Source organism: Erythrolamprus reginae, chromosome Z (genome assembly GCF_031021105.1).
Source record: "Erythrolamprus reginae isolate rEryReg1 chromosome Z, rEryReg1.hap1, whole genome shotgun sequence".
NCBI classification, from domain to species: Eukaryota; Metazoa; Chordata; class Lepidosauria; order Squamata; family Dipsadidae; genus Erythrolamprus; species Erythrolamprus reginae.
The window spans coordinates 136,519,188-136,544,816 of NC_091963.1; the positions used below are offsets into that span (position 1 = coordinate 136,519,188).

Genomic DNA, 25,629 nt, shown 5'->3' on the forward strand with positions numbered 1-25,629 from the left:
AACCCTTCTGTAGGATGTCCATCCATCATGTTTTTAACCTTTCACAGGGTACACACTCAGTTTTCTCCGGCGTCATCAGAAAGCATTCTACGCCGTTGGTGCCCCTCGATACCAACATGTGGGAAGGGTCCTCTTATTTGAGGTCGATGCCAAAACTCAGAACTGGACTTTAAATCAAGAAATTAAAGGGCAGCAGGTAATGGAGAGGGGGGGGATCATAGAATAACAGGGTTGAAAGAAACTTTGAAGGTATTTTAGTTAAAAGGAACTTTCTAGATGTTTTGGTCCACTGTTGCCTAGCATCATTGTTAGAACTAGGCCAATGTTTCCCAACCTTGCCAATTTGAGGGTTAATAGACTTCAACTCCCAGAATTCTCTGCAGTGGCTAAGCTGGCTATGGAATTCTAGAAGTCTATATACCTGGAAATTGCCAAGGTTGATAAATCCTGATAGCAAAAGGACGATCATAGTGGCCCAAGAAAACCTAATTAAGGCTCTTCTCCTTCTCTTTCGCTATTAGATAGCAGTGGCTGATTTTTGTGAGCTGTTGCACACTTCATCAGGTGCATTGAATGATTAATCGGGTACCCAGAGAGAAAGAGAAAGAGAGAGAAAGAGAGAGGGAGGGAGGGAAAGGGAGAAGGAGAAGGAGAGAGAGATGGGATAGTGATGGTGAGGAGATAATGATTTTGCAGATAAAGTTTCAAGGGAAAAGATTACAAATACCTTGTCAATTAACAAATGCAATGTGTTAAGACCCACAGTATGTGTTCAGACTTTGTCAGACTATGTACATGTATGTGATAAGATGATAAGTTAAGATAAGGTAAGATAAGATAAAGGTAGGACAGGGGAGGCTAGGGATAGGGATAGAGTAGGGTAAGGTAAGGTAAGGACAGGGTAGGGTAAAGTAGGGTAGGGTAGGGTTGGGTAGGACAAGGTAAGGTAGGGTAAGGTAGGGTAGGGTAGGGTAAGGTAGGGTAAGTTACAATAGGATAGGGTAGGGTAGGATAGGGTAAGGTAGGATAGATAGGGTAAGAGGGCACGGTAGGATAGGGTAAAGTAGGATAGAGTAGGATAGGTTAAGGTAGGATAGGGTAGGGTAGGGTAAGGTAGGACAGGGGAGAGTAATGTAGGGTAAGATAAGATAGGGTAGGGTAAGGTAGGGTCAGGTAGGATAGGGTAGGGTAAGGTATGATAGAGTAGGGTAGAGTAAGTAGAATAAGGTAGAGTAGGGTAATGTAGGATAAGGTAGGGTAGGGTAGGGTAAGATAAAGTAAGATAGGATAGGGTGCGGTAGAGTAAGATAGGATAGGATAGGACAAGGTAGGATAGTGTAAAATAGGTAAGATAAGGTATGATAGTGTAGGATAAGGTAGGTTAGGACAACACAGGAGAGAAGAAAAGATAAAATAACTTTATTGTCATTCTTTACTGTGAGCACACTAGCCCACAATAAAAATGAAATTCTTTTGCCGGCTCTCAAGAGAAAGTGTATAACTACCCAAGCATAAACACAAGGCACATATATACTGTACATTCATAAATATATGTATGTGGTCATTTCAAAGTACAGTACAAAGATCAACTGTTATTTTCTATGATTAGAGATCCTGTGCTGATATGCTGCCTTTTCACTCTATGATTTTGATGTCCCTTTTGCAGACTGGGTCCTATTTTGGAGGGGTGCTTTGTGCCGTGGACCTAGACAATGACCAAGAAACAGACCTGCTGCTTATTGGGGCTCCGCAATATTACAGCGAAATGAGAGGAGGCCGGGTTTATGCATATGGCTGGGAAGAGGTGAGCCAGGAAAATGGGCAGGGCAATACAGGTTGTCCTCAACTTACAACATTTCATTTAGTGACTGTTCAAAAGTTAAAATGGCACTGAAAAATGTGACTTAAGGCCATTTTTCACAGTTATGAACTTTGATCTTGGGATCAAAATTCAGATGCTTGGCAACTGGTTCATATTTAGGACAGTTGCTATGTCCCAAGATCACTTGATCTCTTTTTGCAACCTTCTAACAAGCGAAGTTAATGGAGAAGCCAGATTCACTCAGCAACTGGATTACTCACCTATCAACTGCAGTTATTCGCTTAACAACTGGAGCGAGAAAGGTTGTAAAATGGGGCAAAATTCATTTAACAAATGTCTCACTTAGCAACATAATTTTGGAGCTCAATTATTGTCATATGTCGAGGACTGCCTGTACATATCCAGCATACCTGGGAGATGCCCACACTGTATCCTCGATTTGGAGAGTGGATGCTGTCACAAAGATATCTGACTGATTTTAATATATAGGGATTTTAGTTTGTAATTTTTTAATTAATTAGATTTGCTGTTGCATTGTTCATATTGTATCTTGTGAGCCGACAGAGAAGGGTAGCATACAAATATTATTATTATTATTATTATTATTATTATTATTATTATTATTATTATTATTATTATTATTATTATTATGTCAGTACAACACAGCAAACGAGATCACTATGCTGGATTTCGTATTTCATCACCAGTCGGGCGCTTCCCAAGCACCTAGGACTGCGTGATGTAGCGGCGAATTATGTTTGCCGATCCCAGTAAAGCAGCCTTTTGCAATTGACAGATGGAGATTTTGTCAATTCCAATGGTTTTCAAATGTCCGCTGAGATCCTTTGACACTGTGCCCAGTGTGCCAAGTACCACTGGGACCACTTTCACGGGCTTATGCCAGCTCGATTTTTAGATCTTCGTATTTCACTAATTTCTCTAGCTGCTTCTCCTCAGTTCTGCTGTCTCCTGGGATTTCAATGTCGATGATCCATACTTTCTTTTTCTCCACGATCACAATGTCTGGTGTGTTATGCTTCAGAATTCGGTTAGTCTGAAGTCAGAAGTCCCACAGTAGTTTTGCTTTATTGTTGTTGTTGTTGTTATTGTTGTTGTTGTTGTTGTTGTTGTTGTTATTATTATTATTATTATTATTATTATTATTATTATTATTATATCATCTTTCCTTCCAGGAAAATCTCATTCTCCTTGGAGAATTTAATGGGGATTTAGAATACCCCTTGGGCAGATTTGGAGCAGCAATCGCAGATCTGGCAGACGTCAATGGGGATGGACAGACGGACGTGGCTATAGGAGCTCCCTTGGAGGATGGAGAGAGGGGAATTGTTTACATCTACAACAGCCACGAAAAGACTCTATCCATGGAGTATAGCCAGGTAGGACCACAGCAATGGTGTTGCATGCTAGGCTCACCCAAGAGATTTGCTAAGATGCAACATCCAGCTGTTTGCTACTGATCTCCAAAGCTAAGTAGGTCAGATCAGAATAATGCATGGATTAGAAAGCACTACTACATGTTACAGCTCAGGCCTCTCAGAAGACACCAGTGGTCAAGTGTTCCTGCATTGTTCAGTGAAGCTACATGGATGTGTATGTAAAATCATCAACGGGGGGTGGGGTCAGTTTGAAGGTTATAATAAATAAAAAATGTAAAAGAAATAAACTAAAGGATCCTATAAGCCCAGGGCACTTAACCAGCCAGGAAACTCCCAAAAGCGCTTTTTCAAGAGGCAACTGGACTTTCTGTTTTTTCTTTGAAGATGTTCCACTTCTCATCCAAGAAGCTTCTTCAGTTCCGACTACCAATCAGAGCTTCTTCAGCGGGCAGAGCTGAAGAAGGTTCTTGGATGAGAAGTGAAACCAGAAAGTCCAGTTGCCTCTAAAAAAAGCACCTTTGAAATAACCATGACCTGGATGACTGAGAGTTTTCATAGACATTTCACCAGGAACTGCCCTGGACATTTCTGTGCATCAAGAAAGGTTCATACAATACCTCTGACACATTCACTTCACATTTTGAAAGACAGTCTTGGGTTCAGAGGACGTTAGAACCAGAGAGTTGATGGCCTACAGCAGTGATGGTGAACGTTTTTTGGTTTGTGTGCCAAAAGCATGTGTGTGTATGTTCCAACCACGCATGCGCACCCACCATGCTTGCCCCTGCACATGCACACATTCCCTCCCCCACCCCCATGCATGCGTACAGGCCTCATTGAAGCCTGGGACAGTGAAAAAAACAGCCAAACCGGAAGTTTTGAAAGTTGACTTCCAGGTTGTCAGTTGGGCGGTTTTTTGCACTGCAGGACTTAGGGAATCTTCCCTGAAGCTTCCGGAGAGCGAAATGGGGAAGGCCACAAATCAGCTGGCTAGCACACACATGCGCACTGGAGCTGACATAGGACAATGCCTCACATGCCCTCCGATATGACTCTGCATGCCACCTGTGGCATTCGTGCCATAGCTTCGCCATCATGGGCCTACAGCAAGGAGTGTCTAACCTTTATAACATTAAGGCTTCTGGACTTCAACTCTGGCTGGGGAATTCTGGGAGTTGGAGTCTACAAGTCTTAAAGCTATCAAAGTTGGACTCTCATCGTCCACAAGGTTTCTTCTGTTTGTATATCAACTATGTCTTTGAATAGACAGCGCCAAATGACTGACCATAGAAATCCTGCATTTATTTTGTCAATCACTTCTTATTAGATCTCTTGTACTAAAGGGGGGGGAGGATGTGAAACGCTGGGGGAAATGATAAGATTAGGATTACAAATGGAAGACGATCATTGACTTCAAGCTTGGAAAGATACAACAGCAACAACCCTTTTGGATGACGATCTACTGTCATTCCAAGGAAGTAATAAAACAGATTAAAACGTGGCAATAGAAACACAGTAAAATGCAGACTGAAAGATTAGTTTTTGAAGCACCAGCTTTCTGAAAGAATCAGTCTAAAGCAGGGGTGGACTTCAAAATTTTTAGTAAGGGGTTCTTTGCCCAGTTGTTGGGTGGGCATGGCCATGGTGGGCGTGGCCTAGTCAGCCTCCTGCACCATAGGGGGGGCAATTTTGCCCTCCCAGGCTCCTGAGGCTTTCCTTGAGTTTCCGGGAGGGTAAAAATGGCCTCCCTAGGCTCTGGAGCAATGGTGGTTTCCTACCGGTGCAGTCCAGAGCGATACACCGGCAGGAACCCACTGATGACACAATTTTCAGCAAAAAAAATTTGGCATCTCAAATGTGTCGAAAGAAACTCTCCCGCCCAATGCGCAGTCAGTGGGTTCCTACCGGCACGGTGCTCTAGACCACATCGGGAGGAACTCACCACTGCTCCAGAGGCCCTCTGGAGGCGAGAAAGAGCCCCATTTACAGTCTTCCTGAACTTCTGGTAGGCCCGATTTTTACCCTCCTAAGCCTCCACGCATACCTTTCACGTACCTGCATCCAAAATGTGCCACGCAAGGACTCCTGGAAGGGGAGGAGTGGGCTGGGCAGGGCAGGACAGAACCAGGAGTTGGATTTGGGGGTTCTCCGAACTGCACAGAATCTTAGCTAGCAATTCTCCTGAACTCCTGATAACCCCCAGCAGCCCACCCTTGGACTCTAAAGGTTTTTCCAGTCTGGAACTTTACTTCTAGTTAAGTCAACACACAGCATTTATCTCCTGCAGAGAATTACGGGAGCCAGCGTTTTCCCTGGTCTGAGATACTTTGGACAGTCCATCCACGGAAAGACAGACCTCGATGGAGATGGTCTCACCAGCATTGCAGTAGGAGCCTTGGGAAAGGTGTTAGTTCTCCAGTAAGTGACTGAAGCTCATATTTTTGGGTTGTCCCAGTTGAGGCCATAAGACTTCAGAAAGTGAATCAAAGAGCAATTGCAGGACATATAACAATATTTAACGGGGAACTTATTAGGAGAGTTTTTGTTTCCTATAACAAAACATCAGAATAGAAATTTCCCAGCTTGCAGGAAGCAATTCACTTTTTGATACTATAAAGAAAGAAAAATAGACTTTAGATGTTTGAAAGATTCTTTTTTCCTTTCTTGAAACTTCAGCAGAATAATTGAAAATAACAAACAAAAATATATACAGTACTTTTCTTTTGAAAAGTGAAAGTGAAGATAAGGAATTTGAAATGTATGTTAGATATTATGTAGCTTCAGAAAGAGAAACAATCTGATTTTACTTCTTTCTCCTGTTTAAAAAGTTGCATTAAACATTAAAGGCAGAATAAAGGGAAATTCTAACTCTTGTTAACAATAATTAGTTATGGAAAAAGAGAAAATACAATATTCTTACTTTTGAGAAAGGTGACTTTTCTCTAATTGGCTGAGATGGGGAGGAGTAAATTATTAGAAATAAAATCCCTGGATTTTACGAAGGTAAAATCTGTCTGAGCTGGGAAATTATTTCTCAAATTCAATTATAATTACAGGTAATATTTGACTTATGAGCCCAAAAATTATGAGCCCAAAATTTCTGTCATTAAGTGAGACATTTGTGAATTTTATGACTTTTCTTGCCACAGTTATAACAATAACAACAGAGTTGGAAGGGACCTTCGAGGTCCAACCCCCTGCTTATGCAGGAAACCCTACACTACTTCAGAGAGATGGTTATCCAACAACTTCTTTAAAACTTCCAGTGTTGGAGCATTCACAACTTCTGGAGGCAAGCTTCGCCACTGATTAATTGTTCTGACTGTCAGGAAATTTCTCATTAGTTCTAAGTTGCTTCTCCCCTTTAGTTCCCATCCATTGTTTCTTGTTCTACCCTCAACTGATTTGGAGAATAAGTTCACTTCTTCTTCTTTGTGGCAACCCCTGAGATACTGGAACATTGCTATCAGGTCTCCCTTGGTCCTTCTTTTCATTAAACTAGCCATGCCCTGTTCCTGCAACCGTTCTTCATATGTTTTAGCCTCCAGTCCCCTAATCATCTTTGTCGCTCTTCTCTGCACTTTTTCTACAGTCTCAACATCCTTTTTGCCTTGTAAAAGTTGTTAAGATAGTAATATGGTTGTAAGTGAAACTAGCCTCCCCATTGACTTTACTTGTCAGAAGATTGCCAAAAGCGATCACATGACCCCAGGACACTGCACCATCATAATTATGAACCTGTGGCCAAGTATTTGAATTTTAATTATGTGACCCTGGGGAATGTTGCAATGATCATAAAAAAGACAAAATTTTATTTTATTCACTGCCATTGTAACTTTGAACATTGTCACTAAACGAATAGTAAGTCAAGGGCTACCAGCAATTCTTTAATTGCATAAACATAATGCTATTCCTTTTCCATAGAATGTACAGATAATCCACAATTTTAAACTCCTACATTTCTCTTCTGTAATAAATACCTAAATAAATACCTTACCTAAACATAGAAGCTTTGATCCACAGGGACTAGTAAAATATTTTTGTTTTCTGGTACTTGCAGATCCAGACCAATTGTTAACGTGGCCACGCAAGTGACTTTTGAGCCCAAAGAAATTCCTGTAAAAGATGTTGAATGCTCTGGGCATAACAAACACTGGCAAAATATACATTTGAAACTCAGGATCTGCTTCCATAACAGCTTTGTCACGCAGAGGTACACAGGTGAGTCATCTAAGGACAACCAAACTGGGACTGATCCTAACCCAAAGAAGAATCCAGCATTCACATCCGTTGCATAGCAAGTGATTTGAGGTTTCTTGCTTTCCTATGAAATGGCCAACTTTAGAAAGAACCCAAATGTAAAATCAGCCAGTCCATGGGTAGGCAAAGTTGGCTCTTCTATGACATGTGGACAACTCCCAGAATTCCTGAGCTAGCATGATTGGCTCATGAATTCTGGTAGTTGAAGTCCACAAGTCATAGAAGAACCAACTTTGCTTACCCCTGAGCCAATCTATTACATTTTCTGCTGTTATACTCTTTTTTCCCCTCATGTAAAATGGCTTGGTGGTCTTAGGCTAAGCAAAGCACTACCAAGTCTTTGAACTCAGCTTTGTCTTTCATTCAGTGCTTCCAATGTTGCTCCTTTTTAAAAGTAGTTTTCTATTTAGGCAGCAATGGCAATGGCCCTCTTTATGAATGGCCTCCAATTGCTTAAAACAGGGGTCTCCAAACTTGGCAAATTTAAGACTTGTGGATTTCAGTTCCCAGCTGCTGTCTGGGGAATTCTGGGAGTTGAAATCCAGAAGTCTTAACATTGCCAAATTTGGAGGCTCTTGACTTATACAGACAATCCTCGAAATACAACCACAATGGAGCCCAAAATTTATATTGCTCAGGAAGACATTTATTGAGTGAGGTTTTGCCCCATTTTATGATTTTTCTTGCCACAGTTGCTAAGTTAAATTATGGCCGAACAATACACAGTAGCTAAGTAAATCTGGTTTATCCATTGACATTGCATATCAGAGTGTCACAAAAGGTGATCACATGATCTTGGGACACTGCAACCGTCATAAACGTGAATCGCCAACTTTCTGAATTTTGATCATGTGACCATGGGGATGCTGCAACAATTGTAAGTGTGAAAAATGTTCATGTTACTTTTTTCAGTGATACTGTAACTTTGAACGGTCACTAAATGAACTGTTGTAAGTCAGGGACTTCTTGTAATAATCCTCTTGGGGACTTTCTGTAACAATTCCTCCTAATACTTATTTCCCCTTAGCACAATTTGTCGTTATCTAAAAGGGAAGAAAGCACCTGTTTCCTTGGCACTTTTTTATTTTTAAAAGGTTTATAAATGTTTGTATAGGTTGCCCCTCAACGTATGATTAGTTTCTTAGAGACCATTTGAAATTACGACCTATCTGAAAAAGGGAACTTATACGATGACTTCCTGTTTACTGGTACTTCACTCTTTTTTTAAAGGCACACGATTTGGGGGGGGGGAGTGGGGGTGGAATTGTACGAGGGTCGCCCAGATGCACCACATTTGTTTTCTTCAACAATTATTTATTGAACACAATGAAACTTACACACAAGAAAGAATGATGAACATAAGAACATAAGAACACAAGAAGAGCCATGCTGAATCAGGCCAAAGCCCATCGAGTCCAGCATTCTGTGTCACACAGTGGCCCACCAATTGTACATGGGGATCTTGAGCAGAAAGAGAAGGCAAAACCCTCCCTTTCCCTTGACCCCCAACAAATGGTTCTCAAGGGAACCCTGCCTGCCTCAACCAACATAGAGGCGGACCATGGACATCTGTTTCAATAACCACTGATGCCCTTGACATCCATGAATCTGTCTAATCCTGCCTTGAAGCTATCCAGGCTGACAGCTGTCACAACCTCTTCTGGAAGTGAATTCCATAAACCAATGACCCTCTGGGTGAAGAAATATTTCCCTTTATTTGTCCTCGCTTTCTTACCTATGAGCTTTAAGGAGTGCCCCCTTGTCCTAGTATTGTGTGATAGAGAAAAGAATTTTTAACCTTTTCTATCCCATGCATGATTTTATACACTTCGATCAAGTCACCCCTAAACGCCGTCTTTCAAGGCTGAAAAGACCAAGGTGATATTTTTCTACACTCCCTATTTTTCCATGTAAACTCCATCCCATTCTATGGCCTTCCCGCAGCAAGACACAAGGGTGGGTCTGCCCTATCAGTACCACTCCTTGTTCTGTTCACGAAGCCATTTCCTCACTGTGCGAATCACCTCTTTGTCATCCTAAAATGTCTAACCATCTAACCATAATCAGTATGAAGAAACATAAAATTTACACACGCACTCCTGACAATTCAAATAATGTATATCTAAAGTTTTGCATTCATACCATTACTATAGGCTGAGAAAACTTTTTGGGTGCATTATGTTCTGGGCGACCTTCGTATTTTCCATACAACAGGATCCAGAGATTTACTGTGATAGTCATCAAAATAGACAGTGGACTTGCAGAGTGTCCGCTCTACCTTTTGCACACCTGCCAATGTCTTCCTTCTAGGACACCTGTCTGCAAAACTCTTGTTCCGCCTGGAGATTGATCCAGACAGGGTGAAGTACCGAGGAGAATTTAGAAATGGCAAGAATATTATAAACGGGGTGGAAGAAATCTCTCTAAAGCCAGTGTGCGTATCGGAGGAAATCAACATCACGGTAAATCAAAATTAATCATTGTTAAATCTCTTGTTGGTAGATTCTAGATTTCTTCCTCTTGTGTGCTGGTGAAGCACCTTCTTGAGAAAGCTGACTAGTCTACCACCAGATATTGCTAATGTGATGGTTGCTAGCTACATTATCGTACAAGAAGCCTTGCTTAAGCAGCTCCTGTCATTGTCTTTCAGAACTGCATTGAGGATTACTTGTCAGCCATTAAGCTCCTTGTGAATTTCTCCCTTGAGGAAGGCACTTTGCAGAAGATTAGAACTCCCAGGCCTATTTTGAATCCTTTAAGCAATCAGACAATGGTGCAGGTGAGTGAGACCCTCTTTGAGAGTGTGTGAAAGGGGAGTGAGGGAATATAACAGCTTTAGCCATCAGTAGAAGAGAATGTAAATCAGGATGGAACTGTGTAGTGTCCTTAGTGCTCTCTGAGCTTGGTTGTTTTCTGGCAGACTTTTCAGTACCAAAGTAGGTAACAACATTAATGTTAGCAGAGAGTGGGGTTTGTTCTCTTTTATCCATATTGGTGGGAATGGCCTTGGTGGTTCCTTAATTGGGCTGTTGTCTACTGTTAGCTTGTTTGGGTAACAGATTAACAATCGGCTATCAATCAAGACACAAACAATACCCCGATCTAGGAACTGTCAAACAAGTTAAGAGTACAAAGCAAGCCAATCAAGGAATTACCCAAACCATTGACACTGACAGGGAAGCCTCTAGAACTGAGATGGCGACATGCAGAGCCATATCAGAGGGCACGCGAGGTGTTGCTCTATATCAGTTCCAGCAGGCGTGCATGCACTGGTCAGCTGATTTTTGAGCTTGGGAAAGGCTGTTTTGCAAAAAAACCCCGCTGAATGAGCAAACCGGAGGTTTGGAAAAACAGACTTCCGGTTTGCCCGTTGTGCTGTTTTTCACATTCTTCCTGAAGCTCCGGAGTACAAAAAACAGCACAACAGGCAAACTAGAAGTTTAAAAAACAGACTTCAGGTTTGCCTTTTTTGCACTCTGGTGCATCAGGAAGCTTCCCTGAAGGCTCCAGATTGTGAAAAATAGCACAACAGGCCAATTGGAAGTCTGTTTTTCCGAACCTCCAGTTTGCCCATTTGGGTGTTTTTTCACTTCCTAGGCTTCAGTGAGGCCTGTGCGCATGTGTGGGGATTGGGGGGGGGGGGCATTGTGTGCATGCATAGGGGCAGCACAGGGGTGCACATGCATGGGGGGAGGGAATGGGTGTGGGCATGTGCGTGCATTCTAGCACATGCACACACACCCTTTTGGCACACAAACCAATAAAGCTTCGCCATCACTGCTCAAGAATATAAAACAAGAGCAAATTCCACTCACTGCTAGCCCTCATGATGTTACCTAGTTTGGTAATGAAAGGTCTGCAAAAAAAGAACCAAGTTCCGAGAGCATCAAAGACCTCACAGATAAAGCCACAAAGACAAATATGCTTAATAGCTTGTGACAGAACTGGGACTGGAGGAAACTAAATTGTTTTGAGTGAATCTGAATTTCAGCAGTTAGGAACAACTGATTTGGATGGAGATAGTTGGGATGCACCAGCTTAAAGCCAGCTGGGTAGGAACCAGGAGATGGGCCTCAATCTGGCATATTTTAGTAGAAATATCTATGGAGATTCTCAATCATCCAGATGATGGTTGTTCCAGAGGTGCTTTTTCAAGAGGCTTCTACACTTTCTGGGTTTTTTTTCTTTGAAGACATTTTGCTTTTCATCCAAGAAGGGTCTTCCGCTGTGACTGGATGGTGGGGAATGGAAGGATTTATATTCCTTATAGACCGCAGGCCATTTCCATTCATTTGTTTAGACTATTTGAGGTTTGTCTGTGTCCTCAGGGTCACCTAAGTAGTATGGGAAGGAAAGGGATATGACAATGATGGCAGACCTTTCCTTTGGGTGCTGAAATAGCATGGGTGTGCGTTATTGCACATGTGTGAGTGCCCACACCCATAATTCAATGCCTGGGGAGGGTGATAATAGCTTCCCCCAGCCTCCGGAGGCCCTCTGGAGGCTGGAAATGGCCTGTTTCCCAACTTCTGGTGGTCCTAGTAGGCTCGTGTTTCATCCTCTCCAGGCTCCAAAGTCTTCCCTGGAGCTGGAGGGGTTAAAAATGCACCCCCACCCCCACCCCCCAAAAAAATGCCCTCCCAGAGCCTCTGTGCGAGCCAGAAAACAGCTGGCCGTCAAATACATGCCCTTTGGAGCTGAGTTAGGGCAACCGTTCATGTGCCAGCAGATATGGCTCTGCATGCCACCTGTGGCACCCGTGCTGTAGGTTCACCATCACTGGGATATGACATCATTTGTCTGCAGTCTACAATAAAGTCCTTTCAGCAAGTCCAAGAAGAGTTTACACCCATTTGCATTACTCAGGTGACCCTGAGGACAAAAACAAGCCTCCAGGTGACTCTGTCTAAAAGAATGCAAGTGGCCAGCTGTCTACAAGGAATAGAATTCCTTCCATTCCCCACCATCCAGTCAGAGCTGAAGAAGCTTCTTGGATGAGAAGTGAAAGGTTTTCAAAGAATAACAAGGAAGGTCAGGAGGGTAAGGTATTACCCTGGACCTATGTAAATATTCCCTATCTTATCAAATACAACAGATTCCTTTCGACAAGAACTGTGGAGCAGATGAAGTCTGTGTGGCTGACCTGAAAATCACTTTCCATTCTTCAGGGTAAGTATACATTCCCTGACACTGTCAGTCACTTTTCTTTGAAAAATAGGAGAAAAATCAGAAGCTGTCTAGGAATATCAAAGTTTCAGTTTTGTCAATACTAATGCACATTTAGTTAGTGTTATTTTAAATAATAGGTAGTCCTCACTTAACCACCAATTGCTTTTTTAAATATATTTTTTTTATTTTCAAAATTTTCTAAAATGTAAAAAGTATTTATTTTTAATTTCATTTTCAATTTAAACAATGTGTTGTCAGAGTGCATATTCATGTATACACCAATATATACTTTCAAATTTAATAATATTGTAAACCTTTTTAACATCTTCTGTTATAATTTGTGAGTTTTTTCCCAGTTCTGGATACAAAAGGCATGCATCTGGGCGAATGGATCTGCTTATCGACCAAATGATTTGTTTAATGACTCTAGTGAGTCACTTTATAAAAAAGGTCATAAAATAAAGTCAAGTCACAGCGATCCACTTAATGATTACAAAGGTTTCGACCAAAATTCTGGGCTCAACAATGATTGTTAAGTGAGGACCATCTGTAGGTTGTTTTAATAACTTAGCTTTGTAAAATATTGAAATTTGATGTGAAGTTGAGTGAAGCCATAGATGACGAACATGGCTACAGAGAAGAATCCTTGAGATTCCTTGGTCTTTTATAAACTCCTAGCTTCTCTTCTACACCAATTGCTACAGTTCTAAAGGCTGGATGAGATTGCATTGAAAAGCCACTTGTGTGGCTATTTAGCAAGTTTGCCTCAAGGTTGCATCAACAGAAGGATACTGAGAAGACCATGTGAAGTACTAGTACTGCTTTATATTGTAGTGGTAAAATGTATTTGGAATAGATTTTTATGAAGAGATTGGACAGTCATTTGTTCACAATGGTGTAGGTTTCCTGCTCAAGCATGGGGTTGGACAAGATCTCCAAGGTCCGTTCCAACTCTGTTATTCTGTATTTCATAATAATAATAATAATAATAACAACAACAACAACAACAACAACAATAATAATAATAATAACAATAACAGCAATAATAATAACAACAACAATAACAACAACAACAACAACAACAACAACGAGTTGAAAGGGACCTTGGAGGCGTCCTAGTCCAACCTCTTGCATGGGCAGGAGACCCTACACTACTTCAGACAAAGAACCATTTGATTCTGCTTTCGGTACATTTGTGAAACTGGGAATGGAATAGAACTAATCCACTTCTACTCCTGAACAACAGATCTAAGGAACTGGTTGTATCTCCTCAATATCTGGTAGAAATGAATTTGGAACTGGTGAATCAGGGGGAAGATGCCTATTTTACGACGCTCTACGTGCCCCTGTTGCCAGGCCTTTCTTTCCGCAAACATTCAGTGCTGAAAGTAAGTATACCACCTTTTCGAAGGCAGGACTTTGCAGCGTGTGTGTTCTTGTCCCCCCTATCGACAGGTGCCATGTGTAACGTGGGTCAAAAATGTGTAACGTGGGTCAAAACTCTCTTAATCCCTGTCTTGCTTAGCAGTATAAATTTTGGGCTCAGTGATGGTCCTTAATCAAGGATTATCCATAACTCCAGATATCATTTTTGGTTCTTGGGACCTGACCTGAATCTTGCCAGACTAAAGTAACTATACTATACTGCATACGTATAAGATATACTTTGTGAACTGCTAGGGAGGCTCCACCTTCACTCTCTTCCTGACTATTAAACATTCTAAGCTCTGCTACAGTATTTCTTTGCCCTCCGGGAAAGTGCCACGCCTTCCTGCGACCCTGGGCCACATCCCACCACAGGACAACTGATCTTGAGTTGGAAAGGAGAAAGTTGCAGCAATTAAACCGATTTTCACCACTGCTTCTCTTCTTTCCCAGTCCAATTCGTTCGTCATGCTGCAATGTAATTCAATGCTTCACCATCAAGACTTTCAAGGCCTTGCTTGCAATATCAGTCACCCCATCTACAGGAATAGCACAAAGGTATGCAATCACACTAGTGAGCTGATAGGGGGCTGGCAGTGGTGGATCTTCACCATTTTCTATGCAGGATGATGGCTGTATTGTAAGAAATGCTTACCGGTATCGAAATCATGGTTTAATCAACGAAGCTCATTTCCTTGGTTTGCAGGACACACTTGATTAACAGATTAACGGAGTTGTAAGGGACTTTGTGGTTCACCTAGTCCAAAAACTAAGCATACGTGCTAAGTTTGCAGAATTTATGGATAGTTGCTTGCAAACCTCGCCAATCCTGGGCTATGACCGGGCAGCAGACTACTCAAAAGTCACTATAGTTGAAGGAATAAGGCAAGGCCATTCCCACATATTGGGTCAGTCAATATAGGAACCAAGGATCCTAAAGTGCTTTTAAGGATGAGTTACAATTTGCAAGTCATTTCAGTTGCAATTCATCACAGCAATATGGAGCAGTTGGCAATCTTGCATTATTTGTTTATTTTTGCCTAAAAGCATCCTCTAAACTAGAGATTATGACTTCCCCCCACTTTTGGGGAGCAGAATCTGTTTAAAGATGAGATCTATAGCAAAACTGATATCCTGAAATAAATTGTGTGCTAGTTCAGACTTTACAAGAAATCATCATTTGTTTATTGGGCATAGTTTTCTGAACCATCCACAATGCCTGGCTCATATATTGTGCTAAATTAAAAACATGAGTTTACAAACCATGTCAGTTTGTTCACCTAATATTATGTTAAGCAATAGCATCGCATTTGCATTTGGCCACTGCAGGGTGAGTCCTGCTGATGTCTCTACTTTAGGCATCTTGATTGTGAATATAGAGGATCAGACAGAAAGAACAGAAAATGTGATATTTTTAAATTTACAGTATTTCAGCAGTTGAAGCTGCTGAGCTTTTCAGGTGGAGAGCTGACAGTCCGGGTTCGAGACCCGAACTCTGTACAACAGAGTGAGCTCCCATACTTGCCACAGCTCCTGCTTACCTAGCAGTGCAAAAACATGCAAATGCAAGTAGATAAATAGGTAACACTTAAGTGGGAAGTCAATGGCATTCCATGAGCCATATGACCATGGAAATTGTCTTCCAACAATCCCAGCTCCCTCGGCCAAAATACACCACAGAGAATGAGTGAGAGAGAGAGAGGGAGAGAAAGAGAGAGAGAGAGAGAGAGAGAGAGAGAGAGAGAGAGAGAATAATTGTAAGTTTGAATCAGACGAGGGATTCAGCAGGTTCTGACCAGTTCTGGAGAAATTTCTGGTAGCAGAAATTTTCAGTGGTTTGGAGAACTGGTAAATACCACCTCTGGCTGACTCCGCCCCCATCTATTCTCTGCCTCCCGAGTCCCAGCTGATTGGGAGGAAATGGGGATTTTGCAGTAACCTTCTCCTGCCACACCCACCAAGCCACACCCATGAAGCCACGCCCAGAGAACCGGTAGTAAAAAAAATTGAACACCACCACTGCAAGGATATGCATCAGTGGTGGGTTGCAAATAATTCTGCTACCGGTTCGCACGCACACGCAAACAATTGCATGCACACATGATGCTTCTACACGTGTGCAGAAGTGTCCTGGGTGAGTGGGTGGAGCCTGTTGCCGCCGGTGTTGCTGGTTCTAAGAACCGATCTGAACTGGGAGCAGCCCACAGCTGATAAGCATCTTCTATTGTTTAGTGAGATTAGCGGGAGTGAAGGAGCTTGATCTGATGTGTCAGAGGCCAGAGACATAGAATGAAATTGACAGTAAAATGCTTGGCAGACATTGTGAACTATCTAAGTGCTGTCCTGCTCTCCCTTAGACTTTGATCCAGCTTCAGTTTGGTGTGCTCGACAACATGGACTGGAAAGAAAACTTGGTGATGGTGGCGTATGTCAACAGGTAAACTTCAATTACTTATTTTACTGAACTGTTGCGTTTTTATCTCTGGCAGCCTTACTATGTTAATTGCCACCTAGAAATAAAAATTAATAATAATTTATTGGATTTGTATGCCGCCCCTCTCCATAGACTCGGGGCGGCTAACAACAATGATAAAAACAGCATGTGACAAGCCAATTAATAAAACAACTAAAAACCCTTATTATAAAACCAAACATACACACAGACATACCATGCATAACTTGTAATGGCCTAGGGGGAAGGAATATCTCAACTCCCCCATGTCTGGTGGTATAAATGAGTCTTGAGTAGTTTGCGAAAGACAGGGAGGGTGGGGGCAATTCTAATCTCCGGGGGGAGTTGGTTTCAGAGGGCCGGGGCCGCCACAGAGAAGGCTCTTCCCCTGGGGCCCGCCAAATGACATTGTTTAGTCGACGGGACCCAGAGAAGGCCAACTCTGTGGGACCTTATCGGTCACTGGGATTAGTGCGGTAGCAGGCGGTTCCGGAGATAGTCTGGTCCAAAGCCATGTAGGGCTTTAAAGGTCATGACCAACACTTTCAATTGTGACCGGAAACTGATCGGCAGCCAATGCAAGAAAGTAAAATGAGCTGTCCTAATTTTAAATCCTCTACTTAGGATGAGAAGGAAGAGGAAAGATGGAAAATTAATAAAAGGTTTTGGAAAGAAAAATTATGGAGAAATGGCAGGGCATGCATGGTAAAATTGTGTGGGGGGGGGGGGGGATCCGAAAATGTAAAGGTCTTTAAGCAAAAGAGGAAACTGGATTGGATCACTGTCCTGAGTCGCTATGAGAAAGGTGGCATAGAAATGCAAGTAAGTAAGTAAGGTAAGTAAGTAAGTAAGTAAGTAAGTAAGTAAGTAAGTAAGTAAGTAAGTAAATAAATAACAAACAAACAACAGAAAAAAGATTAGATTGCAGCTGCAGAGAAAACAAGGATAAAAGCCCTCAGTATACACCTTCTATTTATTATAATTTAGTATTAATTTAATAGTTATTTATTACGATGTAGTACATGTATACAGTACAGTACACTAATATAATGTAGTACAGTCCTCAACTTATGAACAGTTTTTTTAAATTTTAATTGGATTTGTATGCCGCCCCTCTCCAAGGACTCGGGGCGGATCACAGCACATAATAAAACAGTAGAAAAACAATCCAATTAATAACATAAACAATAGTTTAAAAATTCTAATTTTAAAACTTCAATTAACAATTCATACAACAGTCATGGAGTAATGAATTTCATAATGGAGTCCTGAATTTCCACCATAGGTTATGATCGTCATACAAGGCACTCACACGATAGGATCAAATCTGACAACTTTTTTTTGATGCTGTTGTTAATTGAACATGTTGGTCATTAAGGGAACACCTCAGTCATTACATGAATCTATTTTATGAGTGTTTTTTCTATGGAAACTCCCCCATAAGGCTGGAAACCAGCCAAAATGTCATAAATCATGGTCGTGTGACGGGATGGGTCTAACTTACCTCACTGCCAGTTTGCTTCCTCCTGCGTCGCGTGGCGGTGCCTGGTGGGTGAGTGCACACTTTATGCACACACGCATGCACAATGCCAAAAACCCACTAAAAAAACCCAAAGTCACAATGGCAGCACATGCGCAGTGTTGGAACTCAGCTTCTGAGGATGCGCAGAAGAAAAAAAGAAGAAAAAAAATTAAAAGAAAGATGGCAGTGTCCATGGACAGGCACCGACAGAACCGGTTCACTGACATCATTGTGAATTCACCAGCAATTTTCTAGCAGGGAGGAACTGGGTGGGGCCCACCTCTGCTGTGTGATTGCAGAATACTGCAACTGCCTGTGTAGCCCTGTGTAGCCCTCTGTGTAGAACTCTGAATCTGTAGGTACCTTTTTTTGGGTGTGGGGACTCAGTTATAACTTCAAATGGCCATTAAGCAAGAACTATCTGTATCACATGCTGGAGAAGAATTATTTGCTGTAACAGACATGTTGGCTACAACAAAATGTATTGGTTGTTTTCATTCTAGCCTTCCATCCTGTTCATTGCAGGATGAAGGCCTCTTCTGCATGCTTCCAACCCATGTGGTCCTGAGATTTTTTTATTTTTCTTTACCAATTGGGCCCACAATTCTTGACAATTTCATTTTGTTTTAAGTCTCTTTCATGGATTTTTCTTTTTTATCAAGTAGGATCCATTCTATGACTGCCTTGGTCCAGTTGCCATCAATTCTTCTTGATCTGTGGCCATCCCATTTCCATTTCAATTCTTTGCTCTCTTGATGGCATCGTATACATTCATTAGTTCTCTAATCCATGTGCAGGTCTCTCTATCTTGTCTTACAATGCTGAGTGTATATCTTTCCATGGGTTTTTGTGCCGCTTTTTGCTTTTGCACTGATTGTGAAGTCCATGTTTCGCTGGCATGTTAGAGCAGGAAGGACACAACTGATCAAGCATAGTGGGGATTTTGTCCTTTTTTAGTTACTTATGTATGCAGAAGTCTGGATCGCCTCTGGAATGAGTAGCTCTAAGATTATATTGTGCGTTACTCTCTTCTAGTGAGAACGAGAATAATGGAACTCTTCAAAACAACAGAGCTATTCATAGCATCCCTGTGAAGTACCCCATCAACATCATTGTCAAGAGGTAAGACTCTCAGTTGCCTTTTTTTCCATTTTCCTCCCGGAAACGAAATCAGAGCTGTACGTATTCCATAATTAAGCAGAACACCCAGAACAACCTAGTGACTGTGGATCAGTCAAACTCTGATTGTCAGGCCAAAGCCATTTTAATTGGGATTTCTGGCCTGCTACACTTTATAGTATTTAAATGTGCATCCTCTATGATGGGAATTTGGGAGGGGGAATTGCATGAGGGCTGTCTGTATGTAGCCATAACAAATTCTTTTTAGATAGTCAAGGTCGTCCTCTGTCTTTGCACTCCTGCACCTACAAGAAAGGAGATGGGTGGATTCCTGCTAGGTTGGCAGCTGAAGATTGGCCAGCTGGTAGACTTGGGGGGGTGGGGACAAGGACTTGAACTTTCAACTGGGTGGAGAAACCCTGGGGACTTCAGATTTGGATTTCTTCCAGATGTTCCAACATGGCTCTGCTAATAAATTGGAACTTTGAGGAATACTTTGCCTCAGACTGTGATTTAATTTTCAATGCTATTTGGAACCCTGACACTGATTTAGTAACTTTACAATTTCTGGAGTTTGAAATTCCTGCAAAATCTTCCAGGCTCATTTCTCAGAAGATACAACATTTCCTGGACTTCCAACAGTTGCTTATTATGGCATCATCACAAATGCAGAATAGGGTTATTTTGCTTGGTTCCAAGATTGGGCTTCTAAATTAGGTTTTTATTCTGTAATTTGTTGTTGGGATCATAGACTATTAGGCAGAATACACACCTTGTCAGCTTTGAGCTGCAGCCTTCTCCCCTCCCCGCTCCAACACTTTCTTCTTTCTTTCTACAAAGAGAACCAGTTAAAAATTCTGAATGGTTGTTTAATGTCTTTTTAAAATTATATATATATATATATATATATATATATATATATATATATATATATATATACCGTATATATATGTATGTCACATGTTTAAGCTGAATTTGAAAATTAAGGGAGACTAGGATAGATCTATTTCGGCCTTATTTTGGCCTCATCAGCTAGCCATACCCACTGGGACTTGAACCTGCAACCTTTGCCTTGTAAGGCAGAGAATTATCCTCTAGGCTACAGTATCCAATCCCTTCAGCTCTGTACCAGGGAAGGGTTACATTTTTGTGTCGAATCACCCTGGTATATACACACACACACACACACACACACACACACACATTCCATCTTCTCTTTGGTCTGGGTACAAATATCTCTGAGCAATAAACATCAGAATTTACAACATTTTCCCTACATTGATATTCTCTAATCTTACAATTATAGTATATTGTACAATTGATTATAGTAGTGTATTACTTGTTCATTTTTCCCTCCTAACATATCTTCTAATAAGCATATAATAATAGCATTATAAATAATAATTATAATAATTATAGTAACCATTATCATATTGTTTACATCTTTATCAACATATTTTCTACTCTTCTTTAATCTCCCTCTTTTATTTCCAACTTCCATTTTTATTCTCTAACCATTGATAAAATTATTCCCATATCATACAATATTCATTTTGTTCTTTCTCCTCCTGGAGAGCCAGCATTAATCTGTTCATTTCTACACATTCTAATCTTTTTTGCACCTTTCTGCACATTCTAATATTTTCCTAATCACATTCTCATTCAGTAGGGATCTCTTTTCCAATTTTGTGCAAATATAATGCTAGCTGCAGTTAATACATGAACAATTAAGTATGTCTTCCCTTTGCTATAAGTTCAGGTATAATCCTCAAAAAAAATAATTCTGGCTTTAATGTCTTTTAATAATATTAGGGGCCCTCTCTCTCTGCAATACTGAAAAATTATTTTTCCCTTTTCAGCTAATATTGTGGACAGTTAAGTTCTCTTAACTGACAGTAAATTAAAGATAGTTCTAGTAATAAGAAGGTCTGTTGCTGTGTTCCACTTCAGGGTGGATTTGTCTTTTTCACCTTCTTCCTTCTCTGCTTGCTCATCCATAGCTGCTTTCGTCTCTTGCAGGTTAGAAACATCTAGTCTTTACCTAGAGTTCATTTCCAAACGGCAAGAAAACAAGACTGTAACACATTCCTACCAAGTAAGTTGGTGCTTGCAAGATTTATCCGAAAATAAGAACTCTGTAATGTCGGTCATGGTGCTTAGAATCTAGGGGATTTGAGAGAAAGTGGTCCAAAGGCTTATTTTTGTGTATTTTAATTTATTAAATAAATTTATATGGTTGCCCAAGTCACACACCGGTAACTCCGGAGGGCTTACAACATTATACATTACCAACTTTATAATGTATGGTTGCACAGTTAACCAGATGTTTAGACTGGGTTTGATATTTTTGTCAATCTCTCAAATCTTTCCCATATACTTGGGATAGGCAAATGTTGTAGTTAGATGGAGTTAAAGGTCTCGTCTCAGGATGTAAACTGTTCTAAGCAAAGCTGCCTTTCACAATTGACTGATGGTAATGTTGTCAATGGCTATGGGGTTCAAGGGATGCTACAGATGTTTTGGGATTGCACCAGGGGTGAAATCCAGCCGGTTCTGATTGGTTCTGGAGAAGCGGTAGTGAACATTTTGAGTAGTTTGAAAAACTGGCCAATGCAATATCCTTCCCCCGGGAGTGGGGAGGGAATGGAGATTTTGCAGTATCCTTCCCATCCACCAAGCCACGCCCACCAAGCCACACTTACAGAACTAATAGTTTAAAAAAATTGGATTTCACCACTAGATTGTACCCAAGGCGTCTATTACTATTGGTCCTATCTTGCTTTTCTTTTGCCACAGTTGTCCTACTTCTATTTGCAGGTCTTTATATGTGATGATTTTCTCTAGTTCTTTCTCTTTTCTTCTGCTGTCTCCAGGTATTGTAATATCCACTATCCATACTTTTTTTTGTCTTTCCTAATGACAGTTGTTAAGTGTGGTGTGGCAGATGCTTGTCTGTTTGAATTTTAAAGTTCTAGAGCATTTCTTCATTTGCTATTTGTCTATTGGGTGGGCCCATCAGTTTTTGCTTGCAGGGAAATGGTGTTTCTGGTAGATTTTTCAGTGCACCTTTGTAGCTACTTTGCCCTTCACCTTCCTTTACTTCCAGGTAGCTAACTGGGCTCTGGGGGCATTCCCACCACCTAGAATATTGGTGTATATAAGTGTGCCAACTAAAGTTCCCTCTGGATTGATGTGGAACATTGATAACATCCTAATTAAGGTACGTCAACTTACTTAATAGAAACGTATGTGAACTGTTGTTCTGTGTTCAAATCTAAGTTCCTGAGGCTTTGTTTGGTTCCATCAAAAAGGATCTACCGGAGGTAAGATCAAAACTTGCAATTTGGCAGATGGAGCAGTATGACCCAAATCTATGGTGCACCTATAAAAGAGGTGAGACTTTGATCGCGATATCATATCCACCTCTTACAGATTTACACATAGGCATACACTCATTTTACAATTACCAGACACATTCAATTTTTTTAAAAAATACCAAGAATCTTCCCTGAGATCTCATTGTTATCAGAGGTGGAACTCTTGCTTCACAATCAGGACGTTGTGAGTTGTGAGTTTGGTCCTAGGTAGAGGCAGGTATAGGGTCTCCTGCCTGGGCAGAGGGTTGGACTAGATGACCCATAAGGTCCCTTCCAACTGTTAATCTGTTAAATGATTTTGTCTAAGGCAAATACAAGAGTGTTAGGAATTACAGGATGGAAAAGTAATGTCCAAGGTTACAAAGGCATGGTGGATAAGAGAGAATATTTTACATAATTGATTCAGGTATATCTTTCTATATTAAAAAGTTTAGAACAAGTAAGCCAATATTTTGAGCCTCCTTTTCAGATCACAAAAATGGTTCCAGTATAACCGCCACTCTCACATAATGTTCCTATCTAAATATGTATTTAAATAATGTCTTAATTAATGTTTACTTGATAATCATGCCAGATAATCTGAGGCTATCTTGTTTTCTGCACTTAAAACATTATTGGCGTGGATTCATGTAGAAACCCTACTACACACACCCACACAAAATTATTGGTTTCACTGTGTACCCTAGTTTACAAATCTTTTTTAAAAAATTTCTGTAATTCTTTGAAGGCCTGTTGTCTAGGAAATCCACAATAAGTTAAAGATTTTGATGCCAATAGCCTCTGGAATGCCTTGCTGCTTTATTTAGACTGCCCCCCCCCAAAAAAAAGGTTGCAGTGTCATAGTAGTGATGCTGCCCATTTCAGCCATCCATTTGATGTTACATGCTTTGCATGACAATAACATGGAATAATTGGGTGTTGTTGTTTCTAGGATCCTAATGTGATTTGCCAACCTGAAATGAACATGACCATAAGGAATTATCCTGCTTTAATTAAGGTAGGTTATATCTCTAAATAGGATGCAACATTCTTAAGTAATTAAAAATATGCTGCCGTACACGTGCAGGCTCATACACTGGGCGATTCATGTTAAATAAACAACAAATGGTAGATGAAAGAGAAAAGGAAGCAGAGATAAATCAAAGAAAAACAGGTACAGATAGTCCTTGACTTACAAGAGTTCATTTAGTGACCGTTCAAAGTTATAATGGCACTGGGAAAAAGTGACTTATGACCGTTTCTCACAGTCATGACCATTGCAGCATCCCCATGTTCACATGATCAAAATTCAGATGCTTGGCATCTGGTTCATATTTGTGATGGCTGCAGTATCCCAGGGTCATGTGATCCCGTTTTGTGACCTTCTGACAAGCAAAGTCAATGGTGAAGCAAGATGCACTTAACAACCAGGTTATTACTGCAGTGATTCACTTAAAAACTGTGGAAAGGAAGGTTGGACCATGAGGTCTTTTTCTGCCGTCAGACTTCTATGTTTCTATGTTTCTATGTTTCTATGTTGTAAAATGGGGGGAAACCCAAGTAATAATAATAATAATTAATAATAATTAATTAGATTTGTATGCCGCCCCTCTCCACAGACTCGGGGTGGTAATAAATGACTCACTTAATAACAAATATTTTGGGCTCAATTGTGGTTGTACATTGAGAGCTGCCTATGCTTATTTCACTGAAATAGTCATGCTTGCAGTAAATTAGGAACTAACAAAGGGTAGATTGGGATTTATTGATTGCCAACTTCATTTCTTTTAACAATAACCCAAATTATGCTGAGATGGAGAACAGTCAGGAGTTGATTAGATACTTAGACCAGTGTTTCCCAACTTTGGCAACTTGAAGATATTTGGACTTCAACTCCCAGAAGTCCCCAGCCAGCGAATGCTGGCTGGGGACTTCTGGAAGTTGAAGTCCAAATATCTTCAAGTTGCCAAGGTTGGGAAACACTGACCTAGAGAATGTAAAGATTCTCAGGGATGAACTGATAAGTCTTGTGTGCTGATTCTTATTCATTGTTTTAAATAACTTTGGAAACTAAGGTATCAGCTTAAAGGTTTAACTGAAGAGGTAGGCTTTAAGCAGAACTCTGAAGGAAGAAATTGTCCATAGGAGTCTGAGATTCTGGGTTAGGAACAGTAAGGCAGGAGAAGTATTTTGGGATTAGGGGAGATATTAGAGATTGGTAGAGACAAATGAGCAAAGTTGTTAGAGAGGGACATACTGGAGGGGAGGAGGGAGGGAGGGAGGGAGGGAGGGAGGGAGGGAGGGAGGGAGGGAGGGAGGGAGGGAAGGAAGGAAGGAAGGAAGGAAGGAAGGAAGGAAGGAAGGAAGGAAGGAAGGAAGGAAAGGAAAGGGTATTATCTGAAAATGTCTTCCACCATTTCTCCTTTTGCAGTATTATTATTATTTACAAGGCCTGCTAGGGTGTATGGGAATATTAATTTGATCAAAAGAAACTGTCATTTTAAGAAATTTAAAAATTCTTTAAAAATATGCTGAGTGCAGCTGGAACATTTCTTTAACAGCAATGTTTTCTTTCTAGCACTGGGCAGTTGATGAATACGTTATCTACAAATGTGATCTTGGACAGATATCTTCATCTACGATCCATATTACTGGGGTGATGTCTACACAAAACAAATCAGAGGTAAAAACAGCTCCACAATTGACAATGGTTTCTAAACCCAAATTCTCTTATTTCTGAAACCAGGAGAATGGGAAAATTTATTTTTCCCTCACCTAATAGAATATTTAATCTGAATATTTTAGTAGGCAGGGACATTCATGAAGCTTGTGGACTGTAAAGGAAGGAAATTACAGACCTACAAAAACTGAAATGAGGTATAAGGAAAGAGTCTGTGATGGGAGTAAATGTCTAATCTAGCTATCTGTATGGCATGACATTATCCAGATTTTTAAAAGAACCTGCTATTTTGTTATGATTTGTTAGGTTTCTCTTAGCATACAATAGGAACACAATTGCCAGCACAACTGAGTGACAAATTGCTGAACATCAAATGATTATATACATTAAAGTTTTCTAACTACTGGTACCTCTGAGGATCACAGTT

At 40.8% G+C, this 25,629-nt stretch overlaps 1 protein-coding gene across 1 annotated transcript in view; it reads left to right on the plus strand.

Moving 5' to 3' along the window:
- ITGAL (integrin subunit alpha L) overlaps nucleotides 1-25,629 on the plus strand; it is a 99,943-nt gene that overhangs the window by 68,471 nt on the left and 5,843 nt on the right. Inside the window, exons 12-27 of the mRNA XM_070728883.1 lie at nucleotides 48-196; nucleotides 1,667-1,804; nucleotides 3,016-3,219; nucleotides 5,507-5,637; nucleotides 7,280-7,440; nucleotides 9,790-9,941; nucleotides 10,130-10,258; nucleotides 12,575-12,648; nucleotides 13,895-14,036; nucleotides 14,527-14,631; nucleotides 16,431-16,510; nucleotides 19,083-19,169; nucleotides 21,186-21,261; nucleotides 22,273-22,386; nucleotides 23,475-23,540; nucleotides 25,101-25,205. Of these exons, the coding sequence (XP_070584984.1) occupies nucleotides 48-196; nucleotides 1,667-1,804; nucleotides 3,016-3,219; nucleotides 5,507-5,637; nucleotides 7,280-7,440; nucleotides 9,790-9,941; nucleotides 10,130-10,258; nucleotides 12,575-12,648; nucleotides 13,895-14,036; nucleotides 14,527-14,631; nucleotides 16,431-16,510; nucleotides 19,083-19,169; nucleotides 21,186-21,261; nucleotides 22,273-22,386; nucleotides 23,475-23,540; nucleotides 25,101-25,205 (1,913 nt within the window). The remainder of the gene's footprint in view (nucleotides 1-47; nucleotides 197-1,666; nucleotides 1,805-3,015; nucleotides 3,220-5,506; nucleotides 5,638-7,279; nucleotides 7,441-9,789; nucleotides 9,942-10,129; nucleotides 10,259-12,574; nucleotides 12,649-13,894; nucleotides 14,037-14,526; nucleotides 14,632-16,430; nucleotides 16,511-19,082; nucleotides 19,170-21,185; nucleotides 21,262-22,272; nucleotides 22,387-23,474; nucleotides 23,541-25,100; nucleotides 25,206-25,629) is intronic.